This window comes from Folsomia candida, unplaced genomic scaffold (assembly GCF_002217175.1).
Source record: "Folsomia candida strain VU population unplaced genomic scaffold, ASM221717v1 Fcan01_Sc002, whole genome shotgun sequence".
Classification (NCBI taxonomy): Eukaryota; Metazoa; Arthropoda; class Collembola; order Entomobryomorpha; family Isotomidae; genus Folsomia; species Folsomia candida.
In genome coordinates, this window is record NW_019091194.1 from 2,163,340 (window position 1) to 2,180,376 (window position 17,037).

The window sequence follows — 17,037 nt, forward strand, 5'->3', positions numbered from 1 at the left end:
ATGTTTTTTTTATTTATAAAAATGATGATGACCACTTTCTTGTTAATTGATTTCGCTTGACAGTTATTTTGGGCATTAGTATTCCCCCAAATGCAGTGAAACTTGATATCTATCTAGCCGTTCTGATAACGAGTCTGGTGAGATTTGGGCATTTTTCTCGTAACCATTAAGAGATGAAGAGATCGTTATTTTGTATATGTGACCATCTTCTCGTCATTTTTGACACTTTTTTTCTACTCAAAGTGTCACCAATGCTGAAAAAATATAGGAATTCACATTCTAACACTTCTTTCAACTGCATATAACCGGTCACTTTTTTTTTAATTATTATTTTTTATCAAATTGAGTCACCAAAACTGCATTCAAATACTTATCACAACTTAAACCAACAACTTTGTATAGTAATTTACTCATATCTTCTTCTGCTCAACCATAATTAATATACATAAAGGAAGTGCATCAGATAAATTAATCTGGCATAAAATAGGAATGCGGTATATTTTTGTGTGAAATTGCTCATAAATTTTGCACTTGTACGTGTTCTTAAAGAGTCATAAAAAAATGTATAACAGATTGCAACTTTTTATACGTATCTTTCCACCCATATCAAGTGGATTATTGGATTATGTACCTCAACGTGTGTATGCGTGTTTATATATATTTCCTGTTTTTTCTAAATATTTCTCACTAAAACTGTGTACCATGCGCATAATATTGCGGCGTGAAGATGATAATATTTTTAAAAAATCGTTAAACATCGAAATGCTATAAATTATTAAATAATTGACAATTAAGCTAGACACACAAACACAAGCGGCATAATTTTGCTCAGCCGAATACATAATCCTGCAAGTAAGTGACGATGTCGTAAAGTTAAGCAATGTGTGCGATAAGACGGATTTTTAACTATGTGTAGCCTTCGTTTTTCTAATAAAAAAATCGACAAAAAAGATGATGAGTCTCTCGTTGAATGAATTTTCTGACATGAATGAAATCCTCAGGTCGCCTCGGACGGTAAAATGGCAGTCAGTGTGTAAGAAGTTATGATAATAAATACTTTGTAGTGCAAAAAATATTACTTATTTTCTATAAGTTTTGTGCCAAATTATTAGTATTATTACATTACAGCTACCGAGTGGATTCGCACAATGGGAAAAATGCTGTACTGCTAAATACATGCGAAAATTGTGCCTTTGTTGTATTTGGATGGAAGCAATAACAAGGCACAAGTGCAACAAAACAACAAATCATCACGTAAATACATTAGTATTTTGTTATTACTTATTACATTCAGCTCCTGTGCGTCTCTTTATTGACGAGATAATGACAAGCTCTGCTGATAATTATTGGAACAAAAGTTGCCGTGTTTCAAGTTTTAGCGATGGATGGTTTACAACAATATTGGTAATTATAAGATTGCAGAATTACTATCGATTTCAAACTAACGTATTGTTCGGTGAAGTAAGAGTTAAAAAAAGTATGGTATTTTTGTGAATGTTTGTTGTTGAGCAAGTGGAATGATAAGAAAACATGGCGGATTTGCAAATACTTAGTCTCAAATTTTGCAAGGATTTAGGAGATATATTTTTTGCAATTTGCGTATTTTGTGAGGAGCCTAAACGCCGGGTAGAATTAATTCGTACGGACAAATATTTTAAAAAGTAGTTAGATTCCATTGTCTTGCACAGTCGTCGCACGTACATAGTTTACACTTCGGTCTCGTAACTTTTGAATCCAATTTCATTGTTTGAACTAAAATAAAGCAACAGTGTATAATCCTTTTATCCTTATTGTTCCCTTAATTTGGTTCAGTTTGGTTCCCTTCTGCCGTGCATTATGAACTCATTACTTACTTACGGTCGTAGTAGGCACATCACCTGTCAAAATATTACGATTTAAGATGAAGGATGATTACCTACGACGCCAACTACTGTACTTACCGTTGTTTTTTTACGTGATACAGATAATGAAGGAGGATGAAGGGTACTTGTTACTTATAGGAGTCGCATAAAAATAAAAGTTGGGTGGATGGATGATTTTCTAACTGATCCATTTCCCACACGAGGAAACATTTATGTGTGTATCTACAACTGTCATAATTACGAGGAGGAAAAAATCTAATGGTCATATTACTACTGAACTGACATTTCTCTTATTCTCGGCTTAAAAAATTTGATGATTTCATTTTCGCCAGGAGGAATAAATAGTGGAACAATTCGTAGTACGACAACTTTTAGTTTCATGACAAAAGAGAAGTGGACGACGGATTGTTCCAATTACCCGAATTTTGTACGTAACAGTTTAACTTTTACTTTGGATTGTATACAAAAATGTAATCTTGGCTTATTTACTGATTACGCGTACTTGTCTTCTTTTAACTTTTTGAAAGGATAATAAGAAGTGGAGGAAAAGGCGATCTTTTGTATTCTATTGGAGTAAGTGAGATTGGAAGATTTGATAATTTGGCTTAATGTGTGTATGGGTCCCGACTGTCATTCTTGAGTTTTGTCGCAGATTAAAAATCCAAGAGATTTGTGGATTGGATTGGATTGTTAAGTAATAGTAATGATAATTACGAGATATTTATTTAATTTTATTGATAAAAGTATCGATTTTTTTCTCGTTGACAAAGTCGTGAAGGTAGCATTTATTTATTTATTTGAAGATGCCAAGTTTTATACATTATATAAATTTATGTTAATCCTCCCGTTGTTAAATTGTTGTTAGAGTTGAGATATTAGTTTTTTAGTGAAAATAGACATGAGATAAGGGATTCGACTTTTGTAAAGGTGGCCGAGTTCACAATAACAAATCGTCACTTAAAAATTACTTACATACGTCTCTTCCTATTTTATTGTGTTCGACAGGTTCTCGTCGGTCATTCAATCGCATTACATATTTTATTGCAGGACAGGACAGGATACAAATTTTTAGTCACATTCGCACATTCCATCCTCTCCCCACTAATTAAAAAGGGATCGATCTCAATAAATTGTGATGCAGTCAATCAATCCACGAAGATTGTCGTTTTTCTTCCTTCCTTCCTTCCTTTAATCGGAGCCAACGTGTTCTGTTCACAATGTATGACCACTAAATTAATGGTTTCGAAGCAAATAAGGACATGAATTCTTAAAGTGAGTGCATAAATTCAAAAGTGTCTCACTCAATCTTTTAATTCCATTCTCTTTTATTGAACTGCGTATGTATCGATGATTATCATCTACAGAGCAGATATTTACTTTATGATTCAAGTGTATGTACATATTTATTTATGTATGAACACAAGTTTTAATGGGGCCAAAATTAAACCAAAATATTGACAAGATCATTAATAAAATTGTAATAAAAATAAATTGAGCAGGGACCGTTTAAAACAAAAACAAGTCATAAGTGCCCATTTCCGTTTTCTCTCTGATATAAATAATAAGACATGAATATTAAGTCGGTGCGACGAATTGACGAGATTACATACGAACCTTTATGGAATAACTAAACCAATATTTGTAAAAGAAAGTGGTTGGTTACTCTTTAGTTTCACCAAATTGAGAAGATTATAGAGTTTAGAAGAGTGCGTTTGCACACAAATTATCCAATCTGACGAAAAATGGGATGAGGTAAAGGGTGAAATAATAAAAAGCAATGGGCAACGCAAAAGTGGGTAAAACGACACGGTAATAAATTAAGGATTATGATTATAGATTATAAAATATGAGGCATGAGATGAGATGGGCTGGGTGCGTAAGTACGGCACATCACACACGGCCTTAATTACAGGTGGGCTAAGCGAGTTTTGGTGAATGATGAGGATTTCGTAGTAGAATTATGTTCTTATTTGCATAACACAATCTTTCCACTTGAAGAGAGTAAGATATCATATTTAAAATTATGCAAATAAGATTGTAAGTAAGAAATATTATGGAGGAAGATTTTTGTATTGAGAAAGATCAATATTTGTTCAATTAAGTATCTCCGATTCCTATTTTTTCCACCTACGCATAAATTTTGGCACTTTTCCCATAACATTTTGGATGAACTGATTGCAATTACAAATATGGAACAAAATCATATAATCATAAAAATAAACTGGACCAATAAATGATTATAAAAATAGTGAAATTATTAACAATATTATGTTTCATTCTTGTTCTTAGTAAATATGAACAGCAATAATTTTTTCATATCTAATCCGACCTCCTGAGAACATGAGCACTTAAAGTCTTACCAAATAATCCAATTATCTCAAATGTCACCAATTCAAAACCAAGCCAAAAAAGCACTAATTTACCCACGTTCCCCAAATAAATCAAATCTATCACGTATTTTTTCTTCCTTAAACTTGTAACGAACCAATAAATCACTTGCCCACGCTACTCTTTTTATCTCTTTGTGATCTCATTACCCTAAATTGAGCAATGTCACTACTTCTTCTTTAAAGAAGCCACAAGTCTCATCCATTCATTCATTCATTGTTATTATTATTGTGGAAAATAGTACCGACCGTGCATCTTCTTCTCTTTTTCTTGCTCAATGTACGATTTACTTTTTTAATAAATTACACAATAGCAAAACTGCTGCTACTACAAATCATGTGCAAATATTATGTCTTAAATAACCTTCTTCTACTTACTTCTGAGCGGTATGAGATTATTATTTCGAGTGTCGACAGCAGCTTAGTTGCATTTGTGTAGGTGCGGCGTTAAATAATGTGTAAGCTGCCGATGATGAGCACAGGGCGGATATGTATTTACTTATTTTCATAGGTTTTCAAAGGTTTTCAGACATATTATATGTTTCTAAATATTTCTGCTAGTATTTGAAAAAATATGTAAGTATTTTAGATATTTTTTTCAAAAATACGTATATTTTGTAAATATTTCAACAATACGAGACGATTTTTTTTGCTCAATGAATGAAAAATACAGACCATTATATTCAGAAGTACACATTTTTTTTGAAAATCTTACATTTTTATAGTTTTTTCATGTATATTTTGTAAATGTTCAAACGATACGAGACAATTTTTTTTCTCAAAGAATGATAAACACAGATATATATATTCAGAAGTACAATTTTTTTCATGCATATTTCGTAAATATTTTGACATTTTTTTCGTAATTATTAAACACATATTTCACAAATTTTTCATAAATACATATCCGCCCTCTGATGATGAGCAATGTATGTCTGCATTTAGTCATTAAATAAAATTGTTGCTTTTTATTATCAATTATACATTTCAATAATGGGCTACCGCATTTAGTTTGTTGCACTGCATTTTACAAGCTGCATATTAATAAAGGGGACGTTTTCACGAAATTTAAACTAGTTTGGTTGGTGACCACGTTCTCGTATTTTATTTAAAGACACGTCAGGTTAGAGAGAGAGAGACGAATCCATTACGTTATTATTGCAGACGTGGACGTGGCTTTTTGCAATAATTAATGTGATCATGAAGGAAATGAAAAATAAAATGTAACATGAAATTCAATACGAAGAAGAGCAGAAATCTTTTCGTGTACAAAAAAGCAATTCATCCGCACGTGTGTACAATACGCAATGAAAATTTCAATTCAATGGGAAAATCTGCTCTGTCGTGGTGCAAGGAAAAATGGAAATGTTCGTTGCTGAGAAAAATTATGCTTAGCAAGAACTGTGACAGATTTGCAAACACACAAAAAATCGAGGATGGGTAACGAGATATTGTTCAAAATATAATCATTAATTTTAACACAGCTTAGGTGTGAGTAAGGCGAAGAGGATGTCATGTTACGTGAACGGGTCAAAATGTCAGGTGAAAAAAAGTTGATGGATTAGTTGACAAATTTGTTGGGAAGGTGTACATACACAATTTTATTAGCAAGTACATACATAAAAACTGTTGCGAAATATTGTACATGTTTTCTTTTTCTGGACAAGTTGCAATTTTTTGCAGGCAAGTAGGTCGAAAAATTTTGCACGTACATTTACGGATATAATTACAAAATATGTACTTATTTCAACGTCCGCATACTTACTTTCCTCCATCTCAATCTATCAAAATCTTTTTAATAAATTATTGAAATTGAATCTGAGCTGTCTGTCATGATCCAAAATCTGCATGAAATCTCGACACTCATACACACTTCGATTGAGACTGATGTTTTCATCAGCAGGAGGAAAGAAAAAAGCTTCCATGCAACGATTTCAATTGTTCTTTCGGAACGTATCAGCAGACAGATTGTGATTCTGCTACTCTAATCTGATTATTGAATAGATTACAAGAAAGGAAGTACTCACTCCCTCAGAAGAAGAGAGATGATTTGATAAATTTTAAAACTGCGTGAAAGATTTTGCATATTGCAAAAATGTGAATGAATGAATGATGACGAGTGACCATTTCATTTCCCACCGGATAATTGATGACTGAATTGATAACAGTGGCCGCGGACGCTGTGGGGACATGAGGGGACATTAGCATTGTAGGATGGGGGAGGGAGGGGTTCATATGACATGGGGAGATGATGGGGACATCGAATAACCATGGGGACATTGTCCGGGACAATTTGCCCCTCTGTCCCCCCAAGCTTCCGCGGCCACTGGATATTTTCTTTCTCTTCTCTCCACTCGTCACTTCTTTCTTGAGGAGAACGTTACTTGCAAATAATAATTTGAATAAACGACTGACTGACGGGTGAATAAGGATTCAATTCAATATTTAAAGTTTGCCTTCCACTTCTACCGTCTTTTTTATATGTTGACTGACCGATATGCTTCATGTCCATCAATGTCACGTTGTGTGGAGATCGATGATCGAAATCAAACCGCTGCCGGTAACGGAGGTGGACGTGGACGTGGAGAAAAGAAAGAGATTTTTTTTATATTTAAAGTGTGGTAACAAAGTAATAAAAAAATGTGATTATTTTTTATTATAGTGTCGAAACAAGTACAGCGTTATGTGTACATATTTTGATAATTTTTTGCTACATGGGTTATAAAAAAATTGGTCGTAAAAGAATAAAATTCTGTAATTTTTTTTAATAGAATGATAGAAAATAATAAAATTGGGAAGATTTTTATTGACACATACCTCACTCTCAGGACGGCACGCAGTTTAATAAATGCTCCCTTTGCTTGCATATGCAATTTTAATATTAGGAAAAAAATACAAGTAACTAAAAATGTATATGAAATTACCCCAAAATTTGGTAGAAATTGGTCGGCAAAAATATTCGACGTGGGTTATCGGACAGGCCATTATCTATCTATTTAGCACTGTCGTAAAGTCAGCGTGTGTTCAAGCCCAAAAAAAGTTAGGCTGTTAAATTACTCATTGTTATTTACAGACACATGTACTACAGAATTGTTTCCCTTATTGCAGAAAAATTTAGAAGGAGAGAGACACGACGACGATCTAAATAATATAAAATGTGACATTGTGATGCCCCATTCTATGTATTTCGATCAAATTTAGCGAGTCTCAGTAATTGTCGTCTGGCCAAAAAGAAGGGGGATGACGATTTATGGTGAAATGTCACATTTTATTTAATTTTACCACAGGCTCGGCTTATTTAGCTAAAAATATTGTCACGTTAAAATTCAACCCTTCCACAATTTTAACAATGTTCAGATGTGTTGTAATAGGGTAAGAAGTGTAACGCAATATTGAAGACATTGTGAACAGCTAAAGTCGATGAGATGAGATGTCAAGTTGAGTCAATCTTCTCAAAATGTGTTGGACGGACACTAGGAAGTAAACGAATAAGAATGGGAAACTATATGGAATAGAAAATGAATGAGATCTAAATTATTATTACACGCACCATTGTTAAACACGACCCATGTTTGGCTGATTATGTAATGAAATTCGATCCTCAATGTGACAAGGGAACAATTATATTGTGCTATTTACCGGATAATAATTGAAATATGGATCATTTATTTTGGAAGTAGAGCAGTTTTTTTCTTGGGTGCTGAAATTGTCGTAAGGATCAAACAATGCAAGTAAAAATTTTAAATTATGAAAATGAGTTGAAATTTTAAAAACTGTTTTCTCCACTTTCATCTCAAAGTAAGACAGACAAGTAGGCAAAAAAAGTGTGTAAAAATTAGTTAATGGATAATTATATGCGTTTTATTAATAAAGCACTTAGATAAGTACTCGACTCGTACATACATAAATTCGCCATGTTATTGTCAACCTTAGAAATTTGTTGATTCGTGACCAAGTTGACTTTGATTTTCTAGAACAAAATGCCTCGTCATCATGCTTTTACTTGCTTGCCAAGTTTTTATTTACAATAATAATTCACACGACAGCAGCCTCCTGTTCCAATAAGTTGAGTACTTTTAATTTGCTTTTTGACTTCATTAAAAGTCAAGCATCAAGAGCAAATAGCATTTTCAATTTTAGGAGAAAGGGAAACTTGTGCGGACAAAAAATATATAGCCAACACCAACTTGATCTGTCATCTTATCAAATTAAGTTGGTAAATAAAATGTATCCACGATTGAAAAAAACTGATGTATGATTATTTACTTTTGCTTTCAGTTCAGTTGACGAATGAAATTAACTATTTGCAACTTTTTTGCATGTGGATTTTACGATGATCAGTCGGATTTTTAAGTTTTTTTTGTGTGTATATGTAATGAGAACAGGTGAATTCAGGTAAGTACTTATCTACCTACTTCTACCTGCAGTTGGCCTGATTGTGGGTAAGATTGAGGGTCAGCTATTTTAGGTGCTTTATTGATGCTGATTCATCTTTTGAATCATTATGTGAGTGGAATATCAGTTGATTTTGATTTTGATTTTTACTAATGTTTTCACCATCTGTTTATGTAAATATCTTGCTGTTAAAGAAATCGAAATTTTCTAAAACTTACGGTTTCAACGATGCAAAATTAACTACACATTTTTGCAATTTAAACAAATTTGATTAGGTATGCAACCACCTGGTCAATTATAAAAATTCAATTTTTTCCCTCTGAATCCTCATTCCATAAAAACCATACCATAATTTCAATAATCAAGATAAATTGCGAAATAAATACCATACAGAACTTACCCAATTGTGCAAAGGAGCAATGCAATCTGAATGATTAAGAGAATCAAATTCCGATTGATGCATGACACCCACAACCCATAAAACTTCACAGCCTTGTTTACATAAAAATCTCAAGTATTCATATTCCAACGAATGACCAATAAATTCAAGCTTAAGAAGATGTGTTATAAAATGTGGTGTAATTGGCAACGAAAGTGACACGCTAATTGTATACCCTTTGACTCATCAGCTCATCCCATACGCCACCTGACCATCATTTCACGACTAGTATTACAATTTATTACAGTCCATCCCCTAATTAAAAGTGGAACGGTCAAGCAAAAAGGAAGAAGAGGTCAAGTCAAATCGTACCATTATTAAGGGGTTAATAAGCGAAGCGAAATCCCTTTATGGAAATGTCATGTCCGTCTGTCGGTCCGTACCCACGAGGACGGATTAGAATTTCGATATGCGATTTTCAATTGTTTGCCTTGATCATTTTATGCAAAGTTTGGGGCGAGGATTTCAAAAATCAGTATGGTTTTGACGTACGATTACTGCATGACCGTGTCATTTCACCCCTTTGCTACATTTCGTTTGCAACGGTTTATTACTCACGTGAAAGGTAGGTGATACGTAATTTTTGAGATGACGAGATGATGACGACCCGTTGACAGTAAAAGAATAAAGATCTGTCTCATAAAGTACAAAATTAAATTAAGTAGTGAAAAGAAATGCTCAAAATTTTGCAATAATACGAATTAAAAATTTTTAATCAGACGACAAGCCGCTGAATTGTGACATATGATGAGCATTGCGAATTCTTGGACAGTTTGAAAATTGCAAAAGTTTTGAGATGGGGTCAACTCGTATCTTTTATTTTTTGGGGTGTGATTGATTCATTTGCCAGGAGCAATTTTCTTTTTTTTAAAAAAAAGAGTAGTCTGTTAACAAGTAACCTTTTTTTTCTTTAAAAGGTTACTTGTTATACAAACTACTTATGGTGCAACTAGGCGGGGAAGAACCCAACCCACGAAGAAGACGGATGCGAACTTATCGCCTATATGTACAACAACTTATCACATATTTAATGGGTACAAATTGGTTGCATTGTTTCACTTTTTGCTAATCGATCATCAAATTGCTACCCTGTCAGTGTGTACACATGATGCATTCCTCCCCCAAAGGAAGAAGATGGCACAGGCACGTACAGCAAAAATAATTTAATTAAGTATCTAGCAACGAAGAGGATGTCCGTTAGTTTGGCATGAGTTTTGACTCGCTGAGAAAAAAAGAGCTATTAAAATTACAAAATTCTTAATTGGTATGCAGCTTCATACTCACATAAATTCTGTTGTTACTTTGTTGCAGATTATTTGAAGGAACTTGATTTCGCAAAAAATCAATGCATTTCCATTAAAAACTAGCAAATACGATAAATAAATGAGAATAAAATTATTCAGCATTTGTCACAGCAAAAACAAACTAAAATGACTTTAAAATATCCATCTTATTAGGAAGAAGAAGAGACTGAAATGAAAACATGCGTGCCGTCAAACAGGAAATAAATGCATAATCGATTCAGTAATGTGACTTGGCAATTAATGGTTATTGGACGCAGTTTCAGATTAGATAAATATGTGTATTGTATATTTAAATTTTTACATATTTTAAAACTCGGAAATTTACGACGAGATTAAATTTCCTTCCGCAAACCAGGAAAATTATTGTTTATTTGCTTATTGTTATTCAAAAAGTGGTGTGGTTCACGTGCTCTGCTAAAGTAATTTTACGAGCATTTTATGAAATTAAAATAGTTTTTTCACAATGTCACGACATTTTTTGGAGAATTATTTATTTCTCTACGTTAAAAATTGGTCAATTAAATTTGTTTCTTTCTGTCTTTTCATGTTGCTTGTATGTCATGTCATCCACGCACGCGAGGTTCTGACCCACACTGTTCAAGCTGGTCACGATTTGAGCGACTAGTCGGACCGACGACTGCGCGGTCAATGGTTTAGCACGTAGCGTCCGCTGTCACTTATTACCACACCACCACGCTTCGCCTTATTTATTATCGAACGGTGTGGTCCAAATTATATGTGCATGAATGAAATCCTGACACAAATTATGGCCAAGTTTTGTATGTATGTATGCGATGGTAATCTGTCAATTTAAAGAAATTAACACTTTTTGTGTAAACTGTTACGAAATTTGGGAAGATTTTTGATGAAACAAATTAAGAACAATGATTTGAACTATTTTTTTCTTCTGTGGCTTGATCGTGGACGAGGTGTTAAAAAAACGACATAATTTGATCGAATGCTCGATAAGTAATAAATGGTTTATTAATTAATCTAAATAATGACTTTGTTAAATTGACAGGATGGGTAAGGTAAAAATACAATGGTGTAATTTTTGTAATTTTTTCCGGCAGAATGGATCAATTTGAAACTTGATATGAGCGATGTTGAGTGAATTTTAATTTTAAACCGTTTGTCACGCGAAACTTTTCTTTTCATTTATGATACATTTTTTCTGGCTCGATCGGATTATTGGGTTCTTCAGGGATTTAGAATTTGTAAGATTGATCCAGTATTGACAAATTTCAATAAAACGCGTCCTCTTAGAAGTAGATCTAGGTGCTATCTGTCGTATTTCTTAATATATATTCAGACTGGATTAACTTTTATTACGGCGTATAATTAACTCATAATTTCTATTACATGAAATTTTTTAGAATAAAAATGGCTGGAATTTCTAATCACAATTCAGTACTTGTTTATATTTCCTCTACGATACAGATTCATCATTTATCTATTAACACATAATTCCGAGTTTAATTCGAACGAGATAAAAAGTTTCCAGAAAATGATGGGGATATTTTCGGTAATTATAAAATTATTACATTTCGCCACGAGTCTTAAAACCAATATTTTCCATTTTTCCAAGTACAATGAATCAATTTTCCGTTTCGTGTGTACAAATTGCTGAATTTGATGTATCCTTAATTCTGATCTGAATTATATAATAAAATAAACATTTTTCTCATTAAATATATTTTAGGCGTTCATCTTTACCATAATTTTCTGCGGATGTTCTGCCATCAGTCAGAGCGAGGATGACGATGTCGGTGAAAGTTCTCCATACGGCAGCATTTACAGCGGAAGTGGAAGACACCAAGGGGGGTCACATGCCCACTTTGACACGCCCTTATTTTCCTCCCCTTTTAATCCCAACGGCAACGGTGGAGGAAGATTTGTGTCCAGCAACAATCACTTCATTCACAGGAACTCCTTTCCCTCGAGAAATTCGTATCAGTTTAATGCCAACGACGACGACGACGAGGATGGCGATCAGGAAAGCGGTTATGGCGCTGGAACAGGATATAGTTCAAAGAATCAGCAAGTATTGGGGGATAATGGTTCTTCTAAAATTAACAAAATTCACAAATTCGTCTCCATCCATGTCGCTCCTCCAGAAGACGAATCTCAACAAGAGAAACCAAAACCGATAAAACCTCCTCAAAAACAAGAGAAGCATTATCAAATCGTTTTCATAAAAGCACCTTCAACCTCACCTCAAGAACCGCAGGAGGTTCATCTCCCTCCCTCACCGGAAACCAAGACGTTGGTCTACGTCCTATTGAAGAAGAATGCGCTCAACGACATGGTGCGGATCAAAGGAGCTCCAACGCCCAAGCCGACGCCACCTCAAGTGTTTTTCATCCGGTATAAAGGACAGAGTGAGAACGGGAAGGAGGGTGATGGTGATAATCACTCGTCTGGAGAGTACAACAATGGAGATGGAAACAATTTTTCAGATTCTGATGATCCCGAAGAAGAATATGGAGTACCGTTTCGGCAGTGATTGTGGTTTTGGTCAATCTGTAAATTTAAAATGATATTATAAGTTGAGTAGAAATTTAAAGAGAAATAAATAAAGTATGTTAGAAAGTGGATATCAAAGGTATTTCTTATTTCAGGAATCAAAAGAGGCGAAAATGTGTCGTGAAATTGAAAAAACTTACATTTTCCAAATTTATTGCGCGTTTTCATTTCTTCGGATGCAAATACATATCTCTGCCAAACCATAGCGTTGGCTGATAATGCATTTTGCAAATCTCATAATACTTAAATTTGTGATCGATTGAAACTAACGCCCCAATCTGAGAGCATACTCTGGGAGACCTTCATTGTCAGTATAATTCGTATGATTAGGGAACATATTTATGATCTATTTCTTATTTTTAATCGTAAGCTCCCAAATTAATCATAAAAAAAATATTTTCAATAATTTGTATAATTAATTTTAATGAACATTCTACCCAACTATAGATGGTTCATTAGAGTTGCGGAATTAGGAGAAAACAGAAAGTTGGTAGAGAAGCAAGTACATAAAAAGCATCCTGCAATTCAGGTACTTTTCTGGTGAAAGTAGATAACTCGTTCACATCATGAAAAATAAAGGATAAGCATTATGCAAAGAAGCAACCAGTTATTTTATGTAGGTATTCGTGAAAGTGTTTATTCATTTTTGTTGTACATGGCCATGAGCCCAGTGACACTTGGCAATACGAGAATATACTGAGAACAGAAAGATAAGAGTTTGTAGAGAAGATGAAGTTGGACGTGGTGAAAGTCCAAAAGACTAGACAAATTATGCGACAATCGATGGCGTCTTTCTTCAATGAGCAGACTGCATAAATTCTTCAGAATAATTTGTTTCTGTTGTTGACGTCTACGAATATACTTATTGACCATAAGCGGTCGAAAGGGATCCACCCCCGAATCCACCACCACCACCGGAGCTGAATCCACCAGCACCTCCGGAACCACCTCCAGCACCACCAGCACCAGCGTATCGGATGAAGTAAACCTCCGGCTTGGCTGGGGCAGAGGCGGCTGGGCGACGGATCTTGACATCGGCAGAGTTGGATCCCTTCTTGAGAAGGACGTAGACGAGGGTCTTTTGTTCTCCTTGTTCTGGGAGGATGACCTCGGTTTGTTGGGAGGAGGATTGGGATGGGGTCTTGACAAAGATGATGTTCACGTGCTTATCGGCTCCTCCGGGAACTCGGATGACTCGAGATTGGTGATCAGCAGCCTCATCTGGGGCGGCGTGAACATAGCTAAAAGATAAAAGAGCAAAAGGTCATAAAAATAGGGTCAAACTCTGTCTTTTTTTCTTGTATGGATTCTTACACGTGTCGGTAAACTTGTCCTCCAGCACCACCACCACCGGATCCTCCAAATCCACCACCACCACCGGAGCTGAATCCTCCGAATCCACCACCCCCACCGGAGCTGAATCCTCCAAAGCTGGCTCCATGGGATGGAGCGCCATAAGCGGAGGATGGTGGTTCAGCAGAGACAGCGGCCACAAGGGCGGCGAGGACCTTTAATTATTCAGTGAAAATTATTTATCTTATCTTCCTCCTCTTTTTTTCGAAATATTTGTTTCTTTTTTCGATAAGTACAAAAACTTACAATGAAAGCCTTCATGTTTTTTGGAAAGGTTTAAAGTTCAGGAGGATGATGAGAAGAAGATGAGAATAAGCAACTGATGCCTTGGATCTCGTCGGACTCTAGTATTTATACCAAATTTCGCCTCGCAGGCAAACATGCCGGTCAGAAAAGTTTATTACTTGCTAAATATGCATGCACAATAAAAAAGAAGATATCACAAAATAGCACGCGTCCCTATACTGCGCCCCATGGGTAAAAGGGTACCAACGCGCAGTTCAGTACCACACCACACAAAATACGAGGGTGGGTTCTCTCTGTATATTGATTGTTATACGTTAAATGTGCTTTTAACTAAATGTATAAGCAATCACGCATTATAACTAATCTCGTTCGTTCATGATTACTACTTACCTTTGCTCAATATGGGATGCATTCATTGCTAAAAAGTATATACATTCCGATGAGTGAGTGATGTATGCTTGGTTGTACAAAATTACCATCATTTTCAGCTAAAAAGATTATAAAAGACAAACAACAACAACAATATGTGAGTAATAATGCAATGTATGCAGGTAAAATGAAGATGAACCAGTACGACAAATCTGAGGAGGAGGAAGAAAGAAGTGCATAAGAAGAAGAATTCTGCTCGAGGGAGAAGATTACTTACGCAGATACATCACACACAATTATTTATTTACTGACTTTTTGCCCAATAACTTTTTGTACTAGAAAAAAGAAGATTCAAGAGTTCAATTATTTAACGAAATGCAAATAAGGATCATCATAATCATCGACCGGCATCATCGATATTATGAACTTTTGATATAATAAACCAGCATCTGGTAGTAGATAATAGTTTTCTATACGTTTTCTTCTTCCGCTCGCGGTGGAAAATTGGTTAGAAAATGTGCATATTTTAAATCAAATGCAACTCACTGATTGGATTTTTATAAGCAAAGTAAAAGCGATATGGATTGTAAACATGAGTGTAATAAATGAACCTGAAAATGGGTCAAAAAGTGCATAAGAATAATAATAATATGTAAGTCTTTGTGGTGAATCTTAACACTAAAAAATACTAAATTATTGATTAAGATTTATTTATCTTGTTACAAATACATACTTTTTGACAGTAGAATGACCGAGGGGACGGGATGAGAGGCGGTATCCCTTTATGAACATGATTATAAATTGACACTTGCATATAAATTAAAATTTTGGGGGTGATTTTATGCCTAAAAATTAATATGATACATAACACAATGAAATCTCATCTTAAGATGGGGCAATTTTGAGACTAGTTTAATTCACATTGTTATTTCAAAATGTCTCATAAATCTTGATATCGATTCCGATCGCCGATGACATAAAGATGTTTTCGACGAGTTTCTTGTTTCCTTAATTTCAACGAAAAGAGTTGAATTTTAGTGATGATGATCACTTTTGGGGTGACTTTTGTTCACTCACACCTCATCATCATCTCATCTTTTTCTTGAATGTGTCATAACCTGACCAAAATATTGCAGGCAGACTGAAATTTCCTGTTTCCTTATCCTCGTCAGCAGAAGTGCAGTATCCTAAATATCAAAGCCATGCCTTCTATTCTATTGCACAACTCGGAAAAGGAATATTAAAGGATTCTTTAAGCTACAATTTATTGCACCGGGTCGACATGTCACGTTAGCTCGTAAACTTTTTAATTGTATGAAAATTGAATAAAATTGGAAACAAAAAATCCACAAAGCTTGTTTGGAGAGAGAGGATAAAAATTTGGTCACCATTATTATGATTTTATTAGACGCCGACGTGGGCGACGACTTTATGTGACAGTTAAAAGTGGTCCCGTTATTTATTGCAGAATAACTGGCTGAATAGGATAAAAAATCTTCCGCTTTACTCGACCTGCTGATCACGTGACAGAGCCGAGAAACCAGCGCCGTAATGAGCTGAATTATCCTATTATTTTACGCTCGTTGATTTTATTTTGGCGTTATTATTCAATTCTGGTCAAGAATTTGGGTAATTGAATGATTTTTACGCCAAAATAAAATATTTATTTTGGCGTACATTAGCCGGTAAGCCGGATTATCCTATTATTTAACACCAGTGTAAAGTAATAGGATAGTTCGGCTCACTCGGCTAATGTAACGGCGCCCCTTTCCGGCTGGTTTTCACCGTGCGACACCTTGACTTCTAATTAATTTTATTTGTGATAACGTGGGCTACGGCGCTGCTCTGAAAATCTCATATTCACCCGTAATAAACTTGAAAGCGGCCAGATTTTGAATTTAAGTCTATCCTATCCAGCCAGTTACTTTACAATGAGCGTACTCACGTCAACCTTCGCATATCTCGCAAATTGAGCATAGCAACATAACTTGCGAAGTTTTGCGAGATATGCGAGATTTCGCAAAAAATTTGCTGGAAAACCATGGGATTTTTGTTCGCAAATTTACCCAGCAATCGAGCATGTCCTTATTTCGCAAAATTATTTCTCAAAGTAATTCTGCAAGGGAAATTAAAGTTCGGAATGTGATTTATTCACT

General features: G+C 34.8%; 2 protein-coding genes and 2 long non-coding RNA genes across 4 annotated transcripts; 2 read left to right on the forward strand and 2 right to left on the reverse strand.

Annotated features, from left to right (window-relative positions):
• Nucleotides 1-11,348: 11,348 nt before the first annotated feature.
• LOC110845091 lies at nucleotides 11,349-12,730 on the reverse strand. The gene is made up of 3 exons (XR_002547490.2): nucleotides 12,604-12,730; nucleotides 12,104-12,399; nucleotides 11,349-12,041 (listed from the first exon to the last, which is right to left on the reverse strand). It is a non-coding gene; the product is annotated as an uncharacterized LOC110845091 (long non-coding RNA).
• On the forward strand, nucleotides 11,809-12,984 carry LOC110845366 (uncharacterized protein DDB_G0283357). The gene is made up of 2 exons (XM_035848050.1): nucleotides 11,809-11,912; nucleotides 12,090-12,984. The coding sequence occupies exons 1-2, from the start codon at nucleotides 11,895-11,897 to the stop codon at nucleotides 12,891-12,893; spliced, it is 822 nt and encodes a 273-aa protein (XP_035703943.1). The 5' UTR covers nucleotides 11,809-11,894; the 3' UTR covers nucleotides 12,894-12,984.
• Nucleotides 12,985-13,520: 536 nt separating this feature from the next.
• Nucleotides 13,521-14,655, reverse strand: LOC110844104 (protein no-on-transient A). Its single transcript, XM_022090225.2, has 3 exons — nucleotides 14,513-14,655; nucleotides 14,228-14,421; nucleotides 13,521-14,154 (listed from the first exon to the last, which is right to left on the reverse strand). The coding sequence occupies exons 1-3, from the start codon at nucleotides 14,525-14,527 to the stop codon at nucleotides 13,776-13,778; spliced, it is 588 nt and encodes a 195-aa protein (XP_021945917.1). The 5' UTR covers nucleotides 14,528-14,655; the 3' UTR covers nucleotides 13,521-13,775.
• Nucleotide 14,656: 1 nt separating this feature from the next.
• On the forward strand, nucleotides 14,657-15,226 carry LOC118434459. Its single transcript, XR_004834040.1, has 2 exons — nucleotides 14,657-14,794; nucleotides 15,064-15,226. It is a non-coding gene; the product is annotated as an uncharacterized LOC118434459 (long non-coding RNA).
• The last annotated feature ends 1,811 nt before the right edge of the window (nucleotides 15,227-17,037 follow it).